The 24,196-nt window shown below is 38.1% G+C and overlaps 1 protein-coding gene across 1 annotated transcript in view; it reads right to left on the reverse strand.

Annotated features, from left to right (window-relative positions):
- The window catches only part of LOC109072450 (nesprin-2-like), an 82,562-nt gene that overhangs the window by 32,082 nt on the left and 26,284 nt on the right, over positions 1–24,196 (reverse strand). Inside the window, 30 exon segments of the mRNA XM_042777242.1 lie at positions 60–185; positions 425–586; positions 684–887; positions 1,328–1,429; positions 2,089–2,304; positions 2,389–2,937; positions 3,643–3,717; positions 4,198–4,289; positions 4,429–4,516; positions 6,405–6,587; positions 6,671–6,793; positions 7,507–7,692; positions 7,771–7,908; positions 8,012–8,194; positions 9,483–9,623; positions 9,840–9,983; positions 10,071–10,221; positions 10,314–10,573; positions 10,718–10,918; positions 11,152–11,299; positions 11,685–12,019; positions 12,326–14,351; positions 14,827–15,062; positions 17,559–17,714; positions 18,129–18,320; positions 19,427–21,088; positions 22,834–23,093; positions 23,096–23,270; positions 23,476–23,679; positions 23,881–23,982. Coding sequence (XP_042633176.1) covers positions 60–185; positions 425–586; positions 684–887; positions 1,328–1,429; positions 2,089–2,304; positions 2,389–2,937; positions 3,643–3,717; positions 4,198–4,289; positions 4,429–4,516; positions 6,405–6,587; positions 6,671–6,793; positions 7,507–7,692; positions 7,771–7,908; positions 8,012–8,194; positions 9,483–9,623; positions 9,840–9,983; positions 10,071–10,221; positions 10,314–10,573; positions 10,718–10,918; positions 11,152–11,299; positions 11,685–12,019; positions 12,326–14,351; positions 14,827–15,062; positions 17,559–17,714; positions 18,129–18,320; positions 19,427–21,088; positions 22,834–23,093; positions 23,096–23,270; positions 23,476–23,679; positions 23,881–23,982 — 8,820 coding nt within the window.

Raw genomic sequence — 24,196 nt, forward strand, 5'->3', positions numbered from 1 at the left:
TTTATTTAAACAATTTTTGGTAATATTCTAAATGTATTTGGGGGATGCGGGGAACTAACCTCACAGGACTGCAGCTGACCCTGCAGGTCTCCCTCTGTTTCTGAATCCAGACTGGACATGTTTGCCTCCATCTCATCCAACTGCTTACACAGTCTGTCAGTGACCTCTTCGTACCGAAACCACTCCTACAACACACATAAAGAGCATTGAGGGAGCTTTTGTTGCTCACTTCTCTTAATAAATTTGATAAATGTCATATACTCCTATAAAATCTAGGTTTATTAAACTAAAACTGTTCATGAATAAAGTGTTAATTGACACAATGATGATACAAAAAGACTAAATTATGACAGATAATGAGAAAGTGTTATGAAATTGGAAAGATTGATAACATTACGGTCTGAATAAGTTCATTTTATTGTACCTCTAAGCTGTGCTGCATTCGGACACCATGAGCTTGTGCCTGCTCCTGTAGAGCTGATATTAAATGCTCCACCTCTGCTTGGGCCTGCAGTGCCCCCTCTGGCAGCTTCTGGTATAGCAGCTTCACCATTACAAGGTTCTGCCCCAAATCTTGGAAGTATTTCTATCAATTCCAAACATTATTAGAGTCATTCAAGAAGTCAGAAAAAGTTATTATTTATTAAATGATAATATAATTACTAGGTTGGTCAGCGGTGTACCTTGTGTTCTGTGAGCAGACAGTGCAGCTGACTGCAGTTTTGTGGTTGTGCATCCTGACTGCGTAGCAGCCGCTCAGAGCCCAACTCCAGGAGACCCTGCAGACCGTTCAGAAGAGCTTCAGAACATCTCTGGAGGTCAACATTATTCTGTCCCACTGATCTCCGCCGCTCAAGTGCCAAAGTCCAGGTGTGGCTTTGCAGACACTTACAGAGCAAACACTTACATTAGATCAGAACTTCAAACATTACTGACCGATCCTACCTTAGCAAACGTTGCTGTCTACCTTGTCATCAGATAATTTTGCATACTTTTGTAAAGTATGTTTGTGTGTATTTGGGTTTTTATTTGTAATGTTATAAAACAGTAAATTTTGTTTGATAGTTCAAATATTATGTTGTTTTTTTTTAAAGGTAGAATATTTTAGTGATATATATTCATTTATTTATTTCATTTAAATAAATAAATACATCTTAAAAACTCATGCTGTGGATTAAACTCCAAAGTAAATGGATGTTATTAATGTCATTTACATATTCAGGAGGGATGTAAAGAGGAGAAAGTATTGTACAACCTAAGGAAAGGTGTTTTTTTTCTGTTAAAGTTTTGTTTTATTCTGTAGACTTTGCAAGTGAATTGGTGATACCTTGATGCTTGAAAGGTCCTTGAGGAGTTTGTTTGAGTCTCCCATCTGTGATTCACTGGAATTAAATGCAAACACCGGAATGTCTAACAGATGCTGTCTCGTCTGTGTAGGCAGGAAATAAAAGATGCAGAAAGGCAGAGTCAGTCTTAGAGCCTCTGTGAAATGTTTTCTGTCAGCCACTTTTTTTTTCTTTTTTACATATGAATATAACCTTGCATTTGCCCAAACTGCAGATTAACTGCTTCACATGTTGTCCCTTCTTAGTTATATTTATACTACAATTCAAAAGTTTTTAAAGGAATGAATACTTTTATTCAGAAAGCATGCGTTTTGTTGCTCAAAAGTAACAGTTTACTGTAGATATTTATAATGTTACACAAAATTCTGTTTCAAATAAATGCTACACTGACAATAAGAAGAAATCAAATCAGCATATTGGAATGATTTCTTAAGGATCATGTGACACTGAAGACTGGTGTAATGGCTGCTGGAAATTCAGCTTTGCCTTCAGAGGAATTAATTACATTTTAATATATATTAAAGTAAGAAAAAAAAAAGACATTTTAAATTGTAATATTTTACAATATTCGTTTTTACTGCATTTTCGATCAAATAAATGCAGCCTTGGTGATCAAAAGAGACTTCTTTCAAAAGCATTAAAAAGTTTTACCAACCAAAAACTTTTAAACAGTATTGTAAATGTCGGAAAATGCACACAGACACTTGTTCACTCTCGGGGTAGTGCTTTGGTTTTAGTAAGCATTTTTGATTTGGTAAATCTGGGGTTTGATGATGTGATTTATTTGAATTATGAAGGGGTGTTTTATTGTTTTGTTCAATGGGTTTAGGATGTTGACTGAACTCTCTTGATCTTCACCTCCTCCATCACTGACAGCTGCTGTGTGCTGAAATGTGTGTTCTTGAGACTGGCTGCTGCTCTCGTGAATGATGGCCTCAATCAGATCTCGCTGTATTTCCTAAAGAGTAGGAAGGGCAGTATTTAGTCATATAAACCAATGAAATGACACGTGAGCTTACACCTAGATTTCACATAGAATTACCAGTGTTGTATCTTCCTCTGGCACACATTCTATAAGCTGGGAGGAGAGCAAAAGAGGAGCTGCGGCGTCTATGGGTTTAGTATCTGTCTGGGTCTGGTCACCATCAGTAACATTTACAGGTTGCTTTGCAGCTGTTGTTTTCACTTGATCACTTGTACCTGTTTCTGTGTTTACAGTTACTTCATTCTGATGTACAGATTCATACTCTTCAATTAATTCACTTGTATCTCTTGATTTTAATATGATGATTTCTGAGCATATTCCTGGCTTTGCTGGTACTGCTTCAGTCAGCTTGGTTTCCGTGCACTCGTTTTGCTTTTCCTTAGCTATATTTGCACCGTCATGCTTCAGACATCTATCATTTGTAAATTCTTTCAAGTGTTGGGATGTTAGTGCAGGTAGAGAACTTGTCTCTTCAATAACTGGTCTGCTGTCCATGCCAGGCATTTCAGGAAAGCCAGAAGGCTCCAGTAAACAACTTCCTGTGTCAGTGTCCTGTACTACATGCTTAGCTGCAGGAAAATCAATTACTTCTTCAAGAGATGATTCCTAAAAACAAACAAACAAAAAACAGTAAGCCACTAGCAGCTTTGCAGTGATTTCTCCATGGTTAAAGGAACCATTTAGGAATCTAAAAGTACATTAGCCAACATTGGGGCTAATTTCATGGAGTTTATTCATTGTATATAGATCCCACTCTGTTTGTATTGTATAAATGTTAAATATTAAGCAATTTTAAACTAACAATTCAGCATCGCTAATAAGATATCAGCATATTAAGAATGATTTCTAAAAGACCATGTGATTCTGATGGCTGCTGAAAATTCAGCTTTGTATCACTGGAATAAAATACATTTTAAAATATATTCAGATAGAAACGTTATTTCAACTTGTAACAATATTTCTGTTTTCACTGTATTTTTGATCAAATGCAGTTTTGGTGAGCATAAGACCCTTCTTTCAAAAACATTAAATATCTTACGACCCCAATCTTTGGAATGACAGTTAAGCTCATTATTCTAACAGAAGGCTGCTTGTGGTTGCTAAGCACTATAGCAAATTAACACATCAACACAGAATACACAGTTATATGTGTGTGTGTTTATTGGCATTTTACAATGAATTTGAGCAGGGCTCATTCAATCAGTCGGAACTATTCATTTCACAACGAGGAATTTGAGGAATAATGATAATGAATCACTGTCTAACATAAAAGAGAAAAAGTCAGATAACTTTGTTGGGGTCAGTCTTTACCTTAATGACACACTCTGTTACAGCAGAGGCAGTGCCTGTCTTAATAAGTTCCTCCTCTATTGTCTCATCTGGGTCCTGGCACAGAAAAAGGAAAAATGATTAGAAATGATGGCCCAGTGTGTTAGAAGAATAGGCTCCATAAAATGAAGAAGAAGAAGTGGAGTTATATTCGGCATTCTGCAATTAGTGCAATTTAGCATATACTCTAATAGCAACAGTGCTGAGATAATTGCGATAATGCAATTCCAGGAATAACAAAAGCATCTACGGCCAATTCCTGTAAAATTATAGAGAAAATAGATCTAAAAAGGAAAGAAAAAAATATGAATATGCATATGAATAATATTATATACATTTATTTAGAATTTAGAATTAGATTTGTATTAATAGTTTCCATTCAGAAATGTATATAATAAAAAAATTAAACATATGCAAATGAACAGCCATAGCAAAGAGTTCAAGAGTGTACACAAGTTCAGAAATGTTCTCTTTTCAGGTTTTGGCAAAGGGATACATTCAGCCTGGGAGATAAATTGAAGGTTTTGAGGGCTTTACCTCTGGAATACTGCTTGTGAGAGTTCCTGAGGATGAAGACTGATTGTCTTCATCTTCCTTCTCAGTGTAAGGGGCTTCCATGGACACCTGCCACACCAGGGTTATGCAAGGACATATTATTCTTCAGGTTTTTATAGTGACAGAACTAATGAGCTGATTTAGTCTTATTTACTCGTCCTCATTTTAGATGTCTTCTAAGGTGTATTTTTGATTGAGTTGATGGACTCACCGTCACATTTCCAGTGTAAGGATGAGACATCGTGAATTCTGTGCTTTGGTTTGAAGGGAGAATCATTTCAGCTGGTTGCCCAATAGAGGCCTGAAAAGAAAATCAGTAAAATACTTAGTTTCATCAAGCTGTAAAACTCTGGCAAACCAAAGTCACTGTTACAAGGTCACATGATAAAGATCATGAGAAAAGCCATGAGAGCTTCTCAACTAGAAACTGAAGCCATGCCTGTAATGATATACTGCCACACCATATTAAAGTTTAAAAGCACTTTATTTTTTAAGCACAATCAGAAAAATCAAGGTTCCCACACATCCCTTTTCTGAGTTGGCTTTAAATGCAGGGATTTTCTCATCCTCTCTTTCCCACAGACATGAAAGTGAAAAGCAGAGGTTACGTGCCGGTCACGGTCACTAAAAACACTACAAATTTACTGCACTTTCATAAGATACACTAATATTATGTTCTAACTAGAAATGACTAGACCAAAGGTCATTTTAAACATAACATTATAATATTATTATTATATTTGATGCTGGAAATGTTGTAAATGGATGTGTTTGAATGGTTGAAAAAATTTCAGCTCATTACGATTGTTTCATAGCTTGATATTTATTTATTTATTTGTTTATTTGTTTAGATGCCCACACTGAAACTGAATAGCTGTCTTTTTTATGACAACTATAATTCATATAGAAATTATCTATCATCTAATAATGTAATTTCAAGCATTGCCCTGCAATGTGGCATTACATATTTAATTTAAAATGTAATTGTAAAAAATTAAATAATAATAAAAAATAAATAAGTCTTGTATAATTACGGTTTATGAAGTTTTTATGTTCTCATACTAAAGCTGCTTTATGTAATTTCTGCCTCTTTGTCGCCATCTCTGTTTGAAAACATTAAATTGCTGTTAATAGCAGAATTATCTTCTTTTCGTGGGTTGTCTTTAATGACTTGAGGTGTAGTGTGGATATTCTCGGTACTTCAGAACTGACAGATACTACATCTTGGAAGTATGTCCAAAATAAGAAGTTTCACCCTGAAAATGTCATCTGAACAAGTAACAGATCTGACAGTTTTGGCAAAAAAAACTAAACAAAAAAAGTTTTATAACAAATCACACTATCGTTATTATTATTATTATTGATATACTTTGTTCTCAAATGGTTAATGTTAACAACATTGCGTTGTATTTAGTGTGTGTTTGCGTTATCTGTAGATTTCAATCATTCGAATGTCATCAAAAGAAATTGTTCTTTGAATCACAAAAAACTATTTAATGTTCCTTAGAACTCATTCTTAAATGACATTCCAGCTGCTGTAAGAAAAGGCTACAAATGATCACCACCTGCAGCATCCACACACGCGATCTCAATATTTGATTTTGGATCATTTTAAAAACAAAAAAAAGTTACATAATACAGCTTTAATGTAAAGACTACAAAAAATATTTGAACTTTTAAAAAAGCCATTCACATCACAGGAATAAATAATTAGCAAAATAGCTTTTTTTTGTTTGTTTTTTTTTTAAGTGAAATGAAATAAAATGGTATCCCGTTGTGGAAGTTATATGTATTTTATATTTAGCAATCACTATAAATGAATACATTCCTGCAGGTGTCACTTGAGAGGGGGGTGCTAAATTTGCCAGCTCAACATGAACCAAAAATTTTTTAAATGCATGTTTAACACTTGATCTTCTTTTGCACTTATACAAGTTGTAAAAGTTTAACATTTTAATGTAAAAAAAAAAAGGTATTTGTAAAACACTCTAACTACTGAAAGCTGCTTTGCATGTAGTAAATACGTTAAAGTGCCCCTATTATGCCATTTCGAATATTGCCTTTCATGTAGTGAGTAATGTAGCTGTATGTGAATGTAAATGATATGTAAAGTTGTAAAGCAGTACAAGCTCAGTAAGCATGAAACCTTGACTCTTGGTTAACACAAGCAAACTATTAGAGCGACAGACCATTAAAGTGGAGTTCTGCTCCACGCTGAGCTGCTGTAGCTCCTGGATTGGCTGCAGGAGCTCTCGGGCCCGATGGAAGGCTGTGAGGGTTTGCTCTGCCCCAGCAGGAAGCCCCAGGCCTGGCCTGCAGCTCTCAATCTCATCAATGGTCCTCTTCATTGACTGGACATTATCCAGAATGACCTGTTACAGAGGATAGGAGGGATATGAGCTACTGTAAATGTTTACAGTCCAAACCGAGAATAGTAAGACATGATGTACAGCACCTGTATGTTCTCGAGATGTTCCTCAGGAGAAATGTTCTCTGTGTCAGTGGTCGAAAGGATTGTTCTGATCTTAGTTATATTTTTCTCCATTGTCTTTACCTCTGCTTCAATGGCGTCCATCTCCTAAAAACAAAATAAGTGAATTCCAATTAAAATATAGACAAAATAATTAAGAAATTTCATCATAGTATTATATACTAGGAAGAAATTCAAGTAATGGAACCTCATAAAACCCTTCAAATGAAGTATATACTGTTACAGATATCAAAAGATCCAATACCTCCCATTCAGTATGGTTTTTTTTTTTATGTTATGACACTTATTGATGTATTAATGCAAATAAAATAAGATTTCTTTCTTTCTTTTTTCTGAAAGAAATGAATACTTTTATTATTTAGTAAATTGATCAAAAGTAAATGTAAAATCAGTGTTACAAAAAAAAATCACTTTCAAATAGATGCTGTTTTTCTGAACTCATCATCAAAAAAAACCTAAAGATATAATATATATAGAATATTTGCTCTTCTTGAACATTTGGTTCTACTGAAATGGTCAAGCATCATTTAGTTTATTCATAAGTGTAATTAATTATGTTCACAAAAAAATGTTTTCCTAACTGATAAATACTTGAAGGCTATGCACACACTATTGTTTTGATGTCTTAATATTCATACGTTAATATATATTGTATAAAAGAACTGTGTTCAATAGTTGTGGTACCAAAACTGATATCAGGAATCATGAAATTTCACTGGAACTGATACAACTAAAAACTTGGTATTAAAAGAGTAAATACAATTTATTTATCATTTTTGGAATGTAATGAGAGTTCTTACAGCTGCCAGGTGCTGAAGGTGGGAGAGAGGCTCCAGAACACTTTGCTGTACGAGTGTGATGTTTTGTATACACAGTTGGAGTTGTTGTTGTTGAGGGCTGGTGTCACACACCAGAGCGATCTCCTGCAGGGCAGGCAGGAAGCCCTCTAGAGCTGCCCTGTATCCCTCTGATTCATCCAGCATCATCTGCAGACACATCATATGAGTTGCTAACAAGTCACTACATAAAAGCAAAATGGCTTTAATGTGAGGTTTCGACCTGACCTTGAGGGAGTTGGCATGACAGTGGATGCATTTCGCAGTGGTGTAGGTTCTGGGAGCGACTAGCCAGGACTGAGCCTCTCTTAACCAGCAGTTGGAGCTATTGAGTAAGCCCTCATAGTCCTGCAGACAGGCAGGGATCTGATGGGACCAAAATACAAAGACATAATCAGCTAAGGTTTGCTATAAGTGGCATTACGTGTTGGCTTATATTGGGAAATCATGATTATGGGTAACATCTGACTTTGCTGATGAGGGCGGTCCTTTGCTCGGCCTGTTTGGCTGTGGTCTGGTAGAGCTGCAGAGGCTCCGTGAGCTGGTCCATGAGGACGTGCTCTCTCTCAGGCTTCTGCTCAGCCAGATCCTGCACCTCAGCCTCCAGCTTAGCTATCCGCGTGTGCCACTGGTCCAGCTCATCCCATATACGCTGCACACACAGGCACAGATGCACCACAGTTACTGTTGACATCATATTTCACTGGACACAAATTAAAAATGTGAGAGCTGGAAGAACAGTTCATGCAATATGTCATGAAGCTTTAATATTTTGATTTTTTACCTTTTTTTCATTTCACTAAACTTTTATTGTACAAATTAAAAGTAAAGAAATTTAGACATTTTAAAAATTAAACAGTGAAAAGCACTTTAACGAAGTTTTGTTCACAAGTGTTCACATTCTCTCTCTCTCTCTATACAAACATTTTCCTGAATATATTTTATGAATGATTATTATTATTATTATTATTATTATTATTATTATTATGCAAAATGTGCTAAGACTTCCAAAGCGACTTATATAATGCAACTAACATCGAGCATGCAAAACGTGCAAACCACACACATTTGGGAGAAATACGTGAGTCCAGGTTTTAGCCTGGAACACTGTAAGACTTTTAAAGTCCAGGTTTGAGTCTGGAACACTGTGTGAGTTTTTGTTTTTGGATAATATATTTGACGTGTTTTTGAATGATTTGAAAGGGATGAATTGACATGATTATCTAATGATGAGTAGCTGATTATGTTGAAATTAGCTGATGATGAATAAAATGCAGTGTATATCTGTTGCTTTCGTTGATGTGAAAATTTGCATGTAGCGTGGGAACTGAAGACTGGATTTTTATCCAATATTAATTATATTTCATACTTATATAATTATATTTTGTGGACACACATTTATATGGTCAGGTGTAAATGGAACCATTTCAACAAATCAGACAGATATCCGATCAGAGAAAACGCATTAAGTGGACAGGTGTAAACAGGCCCTAAGAGTCTGTTACAAGTACCATCATACCCTACAGGATTTTCTATGTAATCTGACAACTCAGATCTGCAGATTGGCTGGAAGCATCCACATATGCGATCTCGTCTACAGCAACTAGTGTCAACTTGTACAGACTATAAATCAGAGCAAAAATCTGGGTGTGTAGTGTATTCCCGTATATATTTATACAGCACGTTACTCACACACCGGTTGTTTCAGTTTTCCTTTACATGAATTAGTTTTGCTGTTAATAATAAAAATTGTTTACAATGAATATGGCACAAAATTTTTTTGCTTTATACTTATTTTTAAGATTACAGAGTAAAAATATAATATAATTATTATTATTATTATTTTTATAATACACAAAACTAATTAAGGAGAGAGAGAGAAAAAAAAACAACTAATAATTTTAACAATGTGCATGTGAAGGCAAGCAAGCAAGAAGTACCTTTTGTGCACGTTTGGCCTCAGAAAAATTAGGACTCGTTTGCTTCAGAAGGGCCTGAACACCATTCAAGCCTACAGTCACATCTCCAATCAGCTCACCCATTTTACAGAGAGGACCACTTCTCTCCATGACCATGACCAACTGAAAAAAAAAAGAAAAAGAAAAAAAAAAAGTACAACTGTATTAGCTTTCATTTAAATTAATACACAACACAAAAATACTGAATCTACAGGTGGCATTTTAAATGTTTTTAAAAAGATTAGCAAACAAACATTTTTCACATGTTCAAGGCATTGCTTTATTTTATTGCTTTATGTTTATTTAAAAAAAAATTTAGAATTGCTTTTTTAGAATTACTTTGTCCTTAGCCTCCTGCATGGAGACGTCGAGCTCATTCTGTAAGATTTGAATCTCTGAGGGTACACAGCTCCATTTCTTCTGCACTCTGTCCATGACATCCTGCAGTCGAGCTTTCTGTGAAACCAATTCCATTTTGACTTCCTACAGTGCAATAAAACACAATGAATACAATATCAACACCAATGACTGCAGAAACAGACACCTTGACTTTCAAACACAGGAACCAACCTGCAAGTGTTGAGCAGCTGACTCTGACTGTAAAACCATCAAAAGAGAGAGAACATTCTGCTGAATGGCACTCAACTCCTCCTGCACATGACCCAACTCCTGGATCTCAAAAAGCACCTCCCGACGGATGTTATTGCTCTGATCTCTGAGGCTACGCATGAAAAAGAAGCTTTGTAAATAGTATAGATTCAGAACATTTTCTTAACATGTATGTCTTAATGTGTCTGTGTGTATAAGTCATACCTTCTGCAGTGACCCTGTAAAGACTGCAAGTCCTGGCAGATTTGAGGGCACACTTTCAACTGCTCCAAATTTGAGACCCCAAGCAATCGTGCCACATGGTGTTGTAGAGATACCAAAGTGTGATGCTCCTGCTCAATCCCATCTTGAAGGCGCTCAGTGAGGCTCAGAACAACCTGAAGATCCACCAGGGATCCTGCCACCATAGAGGAGTCTGGAAGATCATTCTGCAGTCTGTCAAGACCTTTCTTTGATTTATTCAGCTGCACAGCAGACCCAGACATGAAGAGAAACAAGTTAACGAACAGCTCACTTCATTAATCATTTTATAAGGAAATTACATTTTTAACAAGGTGAAAAAGAAATGAATAAAATAAAACAATTAAATAAAATCTATTTTTACATACACGCATCACAAAGTCTCTCCACTCTGCTTCTTTATGAGACGTGCTGGCTTTGAGTGATTCTACTCTCCACTGCAGCACTGCCCAAGACCTCCACAGCTGTCCCAGCATCAGATCCACAGGTGCTTTGCAGCGTAGACCTGGGCAACTTTCCCTCAATTCCTCAAGCCTTTTAGCGAGGTTCTTTAGCTCTGTCTGGAGCAACTGCAAGTGAAGACAATTTCATTACACACAGATCTAGCATACTTGCAGTGTCATGAGACAAAAAGTGGCACAAGTAACCAAGAAAAAGGGAAGCGTAACCAGCTTTTCACTGGTTCCCCAAATCATCTTTAGAACTCCATAGACATTATCGCAATGCATTTAAACCAATCACAACATGCATGATAAACAAAATGGAATTAAGTGACTGTGTATGGTATATAATGACCACAAACCTGTACTTTCAGCTGTTGATCTTGGCAGGCTTCGGAATCAGCCAGTTTTTGACTTAAGCATTGACTAGAGATTTGAGAATCAACATTTTTGAGAAGTTGGGTCATTTCTTCATGGTGACTCATGTGAACAATTTGGTCTTTCATGGACCTAAATTGGAGCAGAAAGATTGAACCTTTAAAGGCAGCTAAATAAAACTGCCTCTAGAGTACATTTAATTTAACCAAATAGATGTATTCCAACCAGACTAATTGTTTCAGGGCTTATTTTCTGAGGAAAATGTTTTCAAGTATGTGGTACCATTTAAAGAGCTTTCTGAGAAAATGCTTGATTATTTGTAGAAATATTTTCACCCAATAATCCAAAAATGTGAAGTCCCCACTATTCACAATTATAAAATCATCTTCCAATTAGATATGGAAATGTCAACAACAATCGGAGGGAATTGTGAAAGCAACAATCTGAATCATAGGACAAGGTCATTAAGTTTTTATAGAAAAACATCCCATAGTGTGCTTTATAGAGTATGACCAACCTCTGTAAGGCCTCAAGTCTGAGCTGAGCCTGAGCTTCTAATTTGGAATCTTGTACTAGAAGGTGACTCAAAACCTCGATATGAAGCTGCTCGGTTAAAGGGATGGAGAGGCATGTCTGCTGGGGAACAGAAGCACCAACTTCAGACAAGCGGATCTGGAAACCCTCAACCAGAGTGCTGAAAATCTGTTGAATATAGCGATGCTCCTCTTTGTAGCCTTTGAAGCCATCAGAGGGGATCATGAGATTGGATCTTATCTGCTGAAAGAAGCTGTCTGCACCCTGAACAGCCCAGTGGTAACGCTTCAGTGCCTCCCGAGCTTGGAGCAGCTTGTCCTGGACAGCGAAAACACAAACTATTTAGAAATTGAATAAACAACACACATAGCTTTCTAAAAACTAGAGATGGGTAAACATTCTCTTTCCAAATGATCTTGATTTTCATTTCAATTCCAAGATTTATTGCTGTTTGTATAGCACTTTAGCTTGTGAATTCAAACAAACTAATAGTCCTACTAAAAATGCTTCAAAATTACCAATGCTGTCACATGCATACTTGAAGAAAACAACAATGGTTACAAAAGTAGCATTCTAGTGGTATTAGTGGTATAATTTTAAAATGCATGAACACACAGATCTTACCATATGCATACCGTAATCATTAAGAGTTTTCTGGCCAAGACCAATGGTCATCTGGTAGCTGTCAGCATCTACCGCTTTCCTGCAGTGCTCCAGGATTCGTAGAACAGACTCAGTGGTCTGGATTCGCATCCAGTGCTTACGTAGCTCTGCATCAATGGTCTCATTATCTGGCTCCAAGGAGATGCTCTGCTTCAGCTGCTGCCTGACACTGATGAAGAGCTCAGTGAATGGACTGAGGTCTGCAGGACTGCCGAGTCGCTCCGCCAGAGAGCACTCAAGGGTTTTAGCCTCATTTTTTACTGTGAGCTCCCAAGAGGAGAGCTGCTCAATGACCAAATGGATTTTTTGCCTTTCTGCTGTCAGCTGAGATGGATAGAGATCTTTCGAAATAGCCTCAAGGTGGTCAGCGGCCTCTTGACATGTCATTCTCACCAGAGCTAGCTCCACCAAGACAGCCTGACAATAGCCGAGCCTTATGTTAGCTCCTACACTTGAGTCTACAATCTGCGACCAGCTCTTCTTCACCACCTCTCTGGAGTTCTCCATGTGCTGCCTTAAAATGAGGTACTCCTCATGATCTTTCGCTTGCAACTCCAGCAGATCCATTCTCCTCTGTAGGTCTAGTACAGCGTTGAGCATCTCTTTCCTCCGAGAATCCGGGCAGTGTGGAATTTCTGGCACCTTGCACAGGAGCTCCATCAGGATGTGCTGAACAGGTTCAAGAGCCAAGAGTGAGTCCCTTGTTACGGGATACTTCTGCCTCATGACATCAGCACTCATCTGTCTCAGGCTCTTCAGAATGACGTTTTGCTCCTCAGCAGAAGATTCCTGAGCATGAAGGAGTTCTTCAAGCACCCAGTGCAAGGCCCACTTACGGTTCACAACCCTAGAGACCTCTTCTTGTAAGGCTGTTAGCCTATTGATAAGCTGAAAGCTTTCGGGTACACTCAGACTGTGATTCACATTTTTTATTTCATCTAACAGAGTCTCCAAGTTATTTGCTTGTCTCTCGGCTTCCTTCAAAGCCTCTGTGCATACCTGAAGCTGAACCCTCAATTCTGGGATTGTAGTTTTAGGTTTAGAAGCCACTGTTTTACCAGACTCTTTTTCTAATACTGAGGTTAACCAAGAGCTGCTGTCAGTGATCTGTTTCCACAGTCTCTCTCTTATATGAAACATTCTGTTCATTTCTGCAACAGCACATTCGGTCTTCTCTGTAATCTTAACGTACAAATCCTCTAGGGAAGCAAGGATGGGAGACATCGAATCCTCCTTGCCGAGTCCTGTAACTTCCTCTCTTAGCTCTTTCAATACAGAGGCCAACTGAATCTTCTTAAGAGATGTTTCAGACTGCAGTTTCTTCATGTGGTTGACCTGGTGACTTGCCTCTTCAGGAAACAGAGCCAACCTCCTACTCCTGCTGACTTTGCTTTCTGTTTGTTTAGCCCATGTAATGTAGTCCCTGATAATCCTTGTGATCGGTGAACAGCCATTGCCATTCGAAGTCTGGGAGCTGAGCTTCTCCTGAGTCAACGCAAGCTGAGAATTCAAGCCCTGCATTGCGTCCTCCATATCTCTGAGCTCTTTTTTTCCCAGCGGACTTGAGGAAAGAGCCTGAGAGACCTCAAGAAGGTATAAGTAGAGCTCTGTTAATGCTGCCAGGTCTGCAGTTCTGACAGTTTCTTGTAGCTCACTTCGGCAGTCCATCTGTCCTTGAGAGGGATGTGGAAGAGAAACTGACTTCTCCAGAAGCTCCAGTTCATGGTGCAGATCTCTGGCTTCTTGCAGGAGTGCAGATACTTCTGCTGTGCAGATGTTAGCACACCACAGACTGCTGGAGGCAACCCGCTCTATAGTTTGCCATCTCTCCTGTAAAGTCCTAAAAGGTTCAATGAAGGCCACAGGTCCCTCTGCCTCACCCAGATGGGCTGAAATCTGAGAGCATGTCTGTAGGAGCTCCTCTAGTGTGCCTTTCTTCTTCTGCATGTTCTTCAGGAATACATTCAGCTTCTCTACTTGTAAGGTGCTGCTTCAATGCAATCCTTCAAAAATGAGAAAATAATGTGTTTACTCTTCAATGTTGTCACACCCCCTCATTTTTTATTATGATTATTTCCAACAGTTTACTTAACCATTTATAAGGACATTAAATTTTAAACAAGCTATATATATATATATATATATATGTGTGTGTGTGTGTGTGTGTGTGTGTGTGTGTGTGTGTGTGTGTGTGTGTGTGTTTTATGGGGATATTTCATAGGTATAATGTTTTTATACTGTACAAACTGTATTTAGCCTAAATCCTACCAACAAAACTTTCTGCATTTTTAGATCATAAAAAAAAACATAATTCTGTATGATTGATATGCTGTTTTCCAAAAAATGTGGGGACCACAATAAAATTTGGATATTGTCATCTTTGTGGGGACATTTTGTCCCCATAACGTAGGGTTTACCTGAATACACACACACAGAGAAAATGTCAAAGATGCTCACGGTGTCATTGTGTTGAGCTCAGCCTCCAGGTTGTGTAGAGTATCCGTGAGAACCTGTTTTTGCAGGTGGTACTGTGTGACCAGCTGGAGCTGTGCCTTTTTGAACTCCACCATGGTTGAGGTATCCAGCAGACTCTGTTCCATCTGCCCTCTATGCTCAGCTCAAGCTCTGTAGAGCGTCCTGCACTAGATTCACGTTGAGGCAATCTAGACACCTGCTCCAGGACATACTTCCGGCAGATCTATGGCACACAGATATCATGTCATAACATTTGTTTGTCATTTTAAATGGTTATAATTTGTGAGTTTCACTTGCGAACCAGATTTAAACTAGTTTTGCATGCACAATACATGGAACGTATGTGAGTTTTAGAAGGTTTTTGGTTTGTCCCTTCTGCTTTAATTACAGGAGCACTTAAGCTGCATAAACTCCAGAAGTTTATGTAAAACCTGATAATGTTCACCGGAATGACTTCGTTTGAAAATGTATTTTTTTCTCTCTGTTTTGGCCTTCCGTCCACACCGAGTTGGCATTTTTGTCAAGGAAAACTGCTTTTTGAAAACGCTCTCCAAAGTGGATACAAATTGAAATCACTGTTTTCGCGTTGTACAGGTCCTTCTCAAAAAATTAGCATATTGTGAAAAAGTTCATTATTTTCCATAATGTAATGATAAAAATTAAACTTTCATATATTTTAGATTCATTGCACACCAACTGAAATATTTCAGGTCTTTTATTGTTTTAATACTGATGATTTTGGCATACAGCTCATGAAATCCCAAAACTCCTATCTCAAAAAATTAGCATATTTCATCCGACCAATAAAAGAAAAGTGTTTTTAATACAAAAAAAGTCAACCTTCAAATAATTATGTTCAGTTATGCACTCAATACTTGGTCGGGAATCCTTTTGCAGAAATGACTGCTTCAATGCAGCGTGGCATGGAGGCAATCAGCCTGTGGCACTGCTGAGGTGTTATGGAGGCCCAGGATGCTTCGATAGCGGCCTTAAGCTCATCCAGAGTGTTGGGTCTTGCGTCTCTCAACTTTCTCTTCACAATATCCCACAGATTCTCTATGGGGTTCAGGTCAGGAGAGTTGGCAGGCCAATTGAGCACAGTAATACCATGGTCAGTAAACCATTTACCAGTGGTTTTGGCACTGTGAGCAGGTGCCAGGTCGTGCTGAAAAACGAAATCTTCATCTCCATAAAGCTTTTCAGAAGATGGAAGCATGAAGTGCGCCAAAATCTCCTGATAGCTAGCTGCATTGACCCTGCCCTTGATAAAACACAGTGGACCAACACCAGCAGCTGACATGGCACCCCCCAGACCATCTCTGACTGTGGGTACTTGACACTGGACTTCAGGCATTTTGGCATTTCCTTCTCCCCAGTCTTCCTCCAGACTCTGGCACCTTGATTTCCGAATGACATGCAAAATTTGCTTTCATCCGAAAAAAGTACTTTGGACCACTGAGCAACAGTCCAGTGCTGCTTCTCTGTAGCCCAGGTCAGGCGCTTCTGCCGCTGTTTCTGGTTCAAAAGCACACGCCTGTGCACGGTGGCTCTGGATGTTTCTACTCCAGACTCAGTCCACTGCTTCCGCAGGTCCCCCAAGGTCTGAAATCGGTCCTTCTCCACAATCTTCCTCAGGGTCCGGTCACCTCTTCTCGTTGTGCATCGTTTTTTTGCCACACTTTTTCCTTCCCACAGACTTCCCACTGAGGTGCCTTGATACAGCACTCTGGGAACAGCCTATTCGTTCAGAAATTTCTTTCTTTGTCTTACCCTCTCGCTTGAGGGTGTCAATGATGGCCTTCTGGACAGCAGTCAGGTCGGCAGTCTTACCCATGATTGCGGTTTTGAGTAATGAACCAGGCTGGGAGTTTTTAAAAGCCTCAGGAATCTTTTGCAGGTGTTTAGAGTTAATTAGTTGATTCAGATGATTAGGTTAATAGCTCGTTTAGAGAACCTTTTCATGATGTGCTAATTTTTTGAGATAGGAATTTTGGGTTTTCATGAGCTGCATGCCAAAATCATCAGTTTTAAAACAATTAAAGACCTGAAATATTTCAGTTGGTGTGCAATGAATCTAAAATATATGAAAGTTTAATTTTTATCATTACATTATGGAAAATAATGAACTTTTTCACAATATGCTAATTTTTTGAGAAGGACCTGTAGTGTGGACTGTGAAAACATGATGTATGTTTAGTCATGTGACACACATTGTATCAATAGATATATATGTTTATAGCAGTACTGTGCCTTTTGTGTGCCATTTTCACACTGTTTCTAAAGATATTTTACTTTGTACACTCTATTACAGTCCCGACATAAGATTTACTCACAATTGCTGTCCTGCAGCAAAACATGAGGGTAGTTGCGTTTTAGATCAAACAAGAAGTGAGTGAGTGTGACCTGGACCCCAGTGAATGGTGGGATATTTTCGTAAATAAAATGACGGTGCCAGAAGAATTGCATGAAACCATATGTCTGTTCCATCTGTATCATCTCAATGAGCTTTTTATGAGGTTTTACACATGCTCAGAAAGGCAAATTTAATGTTTTCCAACGTTTCAGTGTGGGTGAGAAACTTTTGGAAAACACTTGAAAACACTAGTGTGGATGGAAAACATTTTGAAATGAAAATGTTTTTAAATGTATCCGGTTTAATAGCCCGGATCTCCATGACTAGTACTGACAAATTCTTAGGACATTAGGTAATGTCCTGTACCTCAACTTCTTCCAGCTGATGAGCCATATGTACAATGTTAAGTTGGGCCGGTCTGTACCGACATCTGAAAACCCACAGGACAGTCCATGCCAGACCGCTATCAGACTCTAAAAGTGATCTCTTCTGAAGCAAGGAATCTTTCCTTTGTCTAGATTCCTGCAAAAAAATAAAAGTAAAATTTGAAACTATAGTGAAAAATTTAAAACACAGACATATATAACATTTTAAAGTTAAAAGCAGCAAATAGCACAGGAAATGTCTCCTTCCTGTGCAATTTCCTCCCAGAAGCCTTGAGGGAATATTGTATATGGTCTTCAAGTCAAAGACTGACTAAACATAAGTAGATTAACAGATAACAGTCAGTTATATTTGAGATATTTTGAGAGCAAAAATAAATCTTGGTTTAAACTTATAACAGATACAGAAATACTAACTGAAACTATTTTCTGAAACTTTTCTGAAACCATTTTTTGTGTCAGAAGTGCAAATGTTTAATTTACCGAAAATTGCTTCTGGGTGTTCCCTGAACAATTCAGAACAAAATCATAACTTGTTCACATACATACGCACCTCAGTACCGTGATTGGTGATCAGAAGTGGCTGAGCATTAGAGATGGTGTTCAGTAAAGTGGCCCACACACGTGTCCCAGTAGGCTGCTCCGCATGCCTCGTTTGATCCTCACCATCTGCTCCTGATCCTCTGTTTTGGGACGTTTTGCTCCCGGCAGATGAATCTGAATTGGCTCTGTGCATTTTTTCATACTACAATAAAGCAAGTGTCAGTTTATATTTCAGTGAAATTTTTCACCACAACATTGCTTGCACCTGTTTGCTAATTTAAAAGGGAAACAGCACTGGTTTTGACTCGTTAAGTCACGGAGTCAGAAGAGCAAGGAATGCTGCCAAGTTGGAAATTGAGTCTTCCCTCTGAAGGCGTGGTGTGCATTCAAGCTTAAAACAACCTCGGGAGGTGGTACTGCAGGAAGTAATGCTAAAAGAATGCAGTTGGTATAATGAAGCCTAATGAAGTTTTGCTCACAGAAACAATACTGCATAACCTGATATCAAAGCAAATGGATTAGTGCTACAATATACGGTAACCATGCTAAGGCTACAGGGTTAAATCTATTAGAATGCCAACACATGGAATGATACAGCAATGATGCCTATGGGGAATAGAATATTATGGTTTATAATAGGTTGGTATTTGTTAGTATAGAATAGAATAGAACAGATAATATTTTGGGCTAATATGACTGTTAAACTCCAATGGCAAAAAGTGCAATGAAACAACATTCACAAATGTTGAACTAACTGCTTTGAGTGCAAATAAAAATGGCCAATGCCAGTCTTTTGCACAGCTTGGAATAATTATGACACATTCAGATGACGAAAGTTCTTTTAGATCATTTTTTGAAACCATGAGCATCCTACATCAACTACAAACAAGAAAATGAATGTAATTGTCTTAGTGCAGATTATAGAGCTTTTAAACTCCTTTCAATGATTTTCATTCACTGATATTCTTTTACAATTTGCTTCTTTGAATGAACTGTGAATGGTGTAAAACGTAAAATGAAAAGGCATCAACTGAACATGAAAAGAAATTATTTTCTGCTTGTAGCAAAAGCACTGTTAGTTCACTACCCATATGCCATATTACAAATGATGTCCTCCTGAATCGTTAAGTAAGTTTCAAAAGGTATTGAAAAACAAAAAGGCACATTAAAAGTGCTTGAAAAATAAAACATTTCATTCAGGTACTGAACATGACCACCACGGTTTTTCTGAGTGACTTCACATGAGACGTGCAATAGATTGGCCTATATTTTTGAAGAATTTATATAAAACAATTATGTGGATCTTACCTGCAAAGGGAAACTGTCATCTGAATCCTCAGTCCTCTGAGCTTCAGCATGGCTGAGTTGTAACTCTGATGGGACTGTGGTAGAAAACTGTGTTATACAGTCAGCTGTCACAACAGATGAAGAATCTTCTGGCGTTAGTTCTGAGTACTCTGTATGTGTTGACTGTACAGTCTCTACTGCTGCTAAAACCGTATCTGTGGTACTAATATGGGCGTCTCTGGCAAGTGAGATGCTAATGTTTTCAAAATGTCGATCCTCTGTTTCAGTTTGATTCAAGGTCTCTTTCTGCACAGTGTCCACTGTTAGTTTGTCTTCTGTACTCAATGGCTCTGCAGTGTTTGGTTGACTGAAGTCTGAAGACACAGTCATTGTGCTGACACAGGCCATATCTGTGGCGTCCGGCAGCCTGACCTCAGAAGTTTGAAGGCTTTCTGAGTGAGCTGTGTTCTTTTGTTCAGATTTACAGGTGCTCAGCTTTTTATTACTGATATTGATTGCTTTTTCTACACTAACTGGTTTTCGGTTTTTCTTCCTACCTTTAGCAACTTTTGGAGGCCTCTGAAGTGCGTTTGCTTCATTTGAAGGCTCTTCAAAGGTGTTGTTGTCATGACTCTCCAACATTGGGTGAACAACAGACCCTGACTCACTGCCTTGAGTGACTTCATGTTGCTTCTCTTTTTCATCTTTTTGAATGTCATTCTCCATGATCTCAGGGGTTTGGGGATGGATAAGTGGAGCTTCCTTCTGTCCTGGCTGCATTTCAGAGCTACTTGATTTCACATTGGACTTTTCTGAAAGACCTAGTTCAGCCATTCGGCCTTCATGTTTCTCAGTACCAAATGGGTTCTTCTGTTGACTTTTTACATCTGAATGGGAGAATTCATCTGTGGTTGAGTCGTCAGGACCTGTACATTGTGTGTCTTGCAGTGACTGATACCTGTCTGATGATAATGTAGCAGTTTCAACATCCAGGATGATGGTAAATACTTTCTTAGCAGTTCCAGAGCTTGCTTGATGCTTTTCTGGGTATAAAAGCATTGGGTCAAATGCTTGAGCAGATGAGTCCTTCTCTGGTTTAGGCCTGAAATCAAGGTCTAGAGCAGAATAAGTGGGTTCAATATTAACAGTGTGGCTGTTTTCTTTAAACTGCTCTTCTGATGATGAAAGATCAGCACATAAATGTACAGGTTCATCAGAAGAGCTTATTACAGCATGTTCTTCATGTACGGCTACATCAACATTTGGTCTGACTTCCAAGAGTTTCAAGCCATCCTCTGATGTCTCTGCAGTCCCATCATGAACAACTGAAACAGTATCCCATTTAGTTGAAGAAGCTGGGACAGGTTGTGTCAGTGGGATCTGGTTGGGTTTGGTAAGATCAGAGTCAAGCACTATGGTAAAGACAGGCTTTAGTGATTCACAGGATGAGCTAAGAGTAAATCTGCTGTCATCTTCTCGTAGTACAGATCCAGTTTCATTCCTCTCTTTAGATCCAGACATGAACTGCTGCTTATTTGTGTCATGGCCCGATGGAAGGTTCTCAACATCTTTGGTTGCTTGTTGTTCTAAACAAAGTGATATATCTTCCGTTTTACTTACTTCCTTTGTTGGCAAGAATTTTACATCCATATGCTCTATGTCCACTTCACTGTCAGCAGCAACCTGCAAAACAAAACGTAACTACTATGACCCAACAACATTAATAAACTTAATTCATTAATATATGTGTATTTATTCAACTCCTGGGCATTTGTTATATGATTTTTTTAATTTATTTAATTATTTATAAAACTATAATCCTGCATACTTCAAATTGTCCTTGTTTTAAATAGCCTAAATCAATCAACTGAACTTTTATTTGTTGGTATGTCAATGGCTTTGCATACATTTAATTGTTCCAGTTTGATTACTGACTGTATTAGTTACTCCATCCTCTCAAGTGTGCGATCTTGGTGTTAATTTTGATCTGTAATTGATGTTTGATGCCCATAATAAAACAGCACTTTTCCACCTATGAAATAGCCCCGGATACTTTAACTTACATTGGCTTCCATTACATTTACGTACTAGACTAAAAATTTTGATTCTAACATTTAAAACTATTCATGGGACAGCCCCTGTAACTTATCTTCTCTTTGTAACTTAGTTGCATCTTATCCATCTTACCTTATCTCCAATTCACTCACTCCAACAAAAGTCATTTTAAAGTTTAATCATATTTCAAAATATTACTGTTTTTACTTTATGGCATCAGCATGTGCACTACCCCTTTGTACCACATTTTCCAACTCTCTAGGTAAACTGTTTCCTGAGAAACCATTAGGCATAGCAGAATAATGCTGATAATGTAGTTTAAAGATAAGCTATGGCATCAGAAATGCACCTGGTTTAAGTAATGTGCCACAAAGCAAAACAAGGAATATCCAGTATTTTTCTCAGAGAGCAGGTTAAAACAAGCACTTAAAAGCAATGAGGTGCCATACTACATTAATGACCCTAGACGCAGAGCAGAGTGGGTACTCCATTTAGCAAGTTTTAGGATAGAATGATTCTGTGCCCACACCACAGTGGTACACTCAATGACATTTCTCCAGCAGCCCCAAAACCAGACCCAGAAAGAAAAAGCAAGTGTGCAACGGTCCATGAATAATTGCAGACAAGAGATTTCTCTTCTTCATTGTTTACTCACCCTCAACTCATTCTGAACCTGTTTGATTTACTTTCTACTGCAGAAAACAAGATTTTTTTGAAAAATGTCTCAGTATTGTACATACAATAAAAGTCAATCGGGTCCAGTGTTGTTTTTTTTTTGAATTATGTGTATGTAATTTTTTTTTTTTCAATATTTTTCAAAATATCCTCTTTCTTTGTTCTACAGAAGAAAGTAATAAGTCATACAGGTTTGGAACAATAAAAGGCACCTGATGTTGCTTAATTGTACTTTACAAGACCCTGATCAGATAGAAAACTCAGGTTTGAAAATGCAAGGCTCACTGCACTGCCTTTTTTTGGTTGACTTTCTTTCATTTAGAAAAGAGCAGTGCTCCGTGTTTTTTTCATGTTGCTAGGCAACCACCAAATCAGCTGTCCTGTCAGTCTAAACAAGGATTATATAAAATCTTTGGTTTGCTGTTAAGGAAACTGTCATATCAGCAGAAACTGAAGCCTCTCACTTCAAAAAAAAAAAATTGTTGCTTGTGATGAGGCCCTAAATGTACCAAAACCACTCAAAACATTTTTTCTCCCAAACAACTCCTGTGCAAAAGAGACTCCACAACTAACCTAATTGTGAAGAAACTAAATGATTCTAGTTCTCAAAGCTAAAAAAAATTTCATATTTCAGTTCAGGCCACTTTAAAAACACACACTCCCTTTGAGAACAAACATACCCTTGACAAGAAAACTACCTGCACTGCTGTGAGTTTCTCTTCAAGTGTGATCTGTCCGTTCTCATCCTCAGAAACCTTCAGATGCCGTTCAGTGGCCCAGCTGCAGGCCTGCTCTTTGAAGTGTTTCAACTCAAGAAGAGGATCTTGTGTGTGGCCTCTGTGTGACTGTTCCTCTGTTTTACCATTAGATTCACACTGTATCTCAGGCGCAGTATCTTCTGTTTTGATGGACTTTTTGTTGTGCTTAGGGTTTTGTGTGATTTTGGTGTTGGTCGATTTTGGTGTTTATTGTTTGTTATCTGTTCTCTATGAGTGCAGATGCTTTCTTGAAGTTGAGCTCCATCTTCAGCCAGCACCTGCAGGTTTTCTAGACCTGCAATGCTGGCCAGAAGATTTATCTGCTGAAATAATGCATCAGCCTGCTCTGCCTCTGCTTGCAGCTTCTCCGATAACCCCTGTCAGTCAAAATGGTAGGATTAGCTCATCAAAAAACATTTTTAGCTAAACTGATTGAGGGTTTAAATGAATTTAAATTCAAGTACAGTATGTGACAGAGCCATTGAGCAAATGTAACCAAAATTGGCCAAAACTGAACTTCGCTGCTCAGCTGCATTACATTTGATTGTGTTCACAGCTCAGTCTTAAAGCATAAACCTTCACCTGGATTGTGTTGAGGACATGTGGGCTTTCAGATGTGGTCAGTGAGGTCAGTGCATTTGTGATGGTTTGAATGGAGGACAGGTGATCTGCAATATTAGACGCCACCTTCCCTTTGGCAGCTTCCAGCTGTCTGAAAACATCACTGGCCTCAGAAAAGAGCTCCTTCACCTCTGCCATCTTCTTTCTCAGCTGGCTCTCAATCACCTGTAAAAATTAACTAGTGAATTTGCTGAAATTTGAAGATTTGTTAAAGAGCTAGTATGGTTCATACTAACTAATACATGAGGTTTACCTACAGAACACAGCATATCACATCATTTTTGCATACAAATGTCATTACACATTCTCTAGCATTAATTGAATAAATTAGCATTGTGAAAAGTGGCTGATGTGTCTGTAAATCACCTGCAGCTCCAGTGGGAACTCGCGACTCTGCAGAAGCTCCTGGATCTCTGATGATCTGCGATGGAAATGTTCAATGTTCTCCTCTTGAGTCCTGAGCTCATCCTGTGCAAAACAATTATATTTATGTTTTAATCAAAGAATTTACCATTTATGTAAGTCTAATATACACATGAAACAATCAAAACTGTTCAAAAGCTTGGGGTTAGTAAGTTTTATATATGTATATATATACCATGGTACATATTTTCCTCTTTCAGGATTCTTTGATTAAGAGAACGTTCAATTTAACGTCCTTTATTTCAAAGAAAAATCTCAC

The sequence above is a fragment of the Cyprinus carpio genome, chromosome A20 (genome assembly GCF_018340385.1).
Source record: "Cyprinus carpio isolate SPL01 chromosome A20, ASM1834038v1, whole genome shotgun sequence".
Classification (NCBI taxonomy): Eukaryota; Metazoa; Chordata; class Actinopteri; order Cypriniformes; family Cyprinidae; genus Cyprinus; species Cyprinus carpio.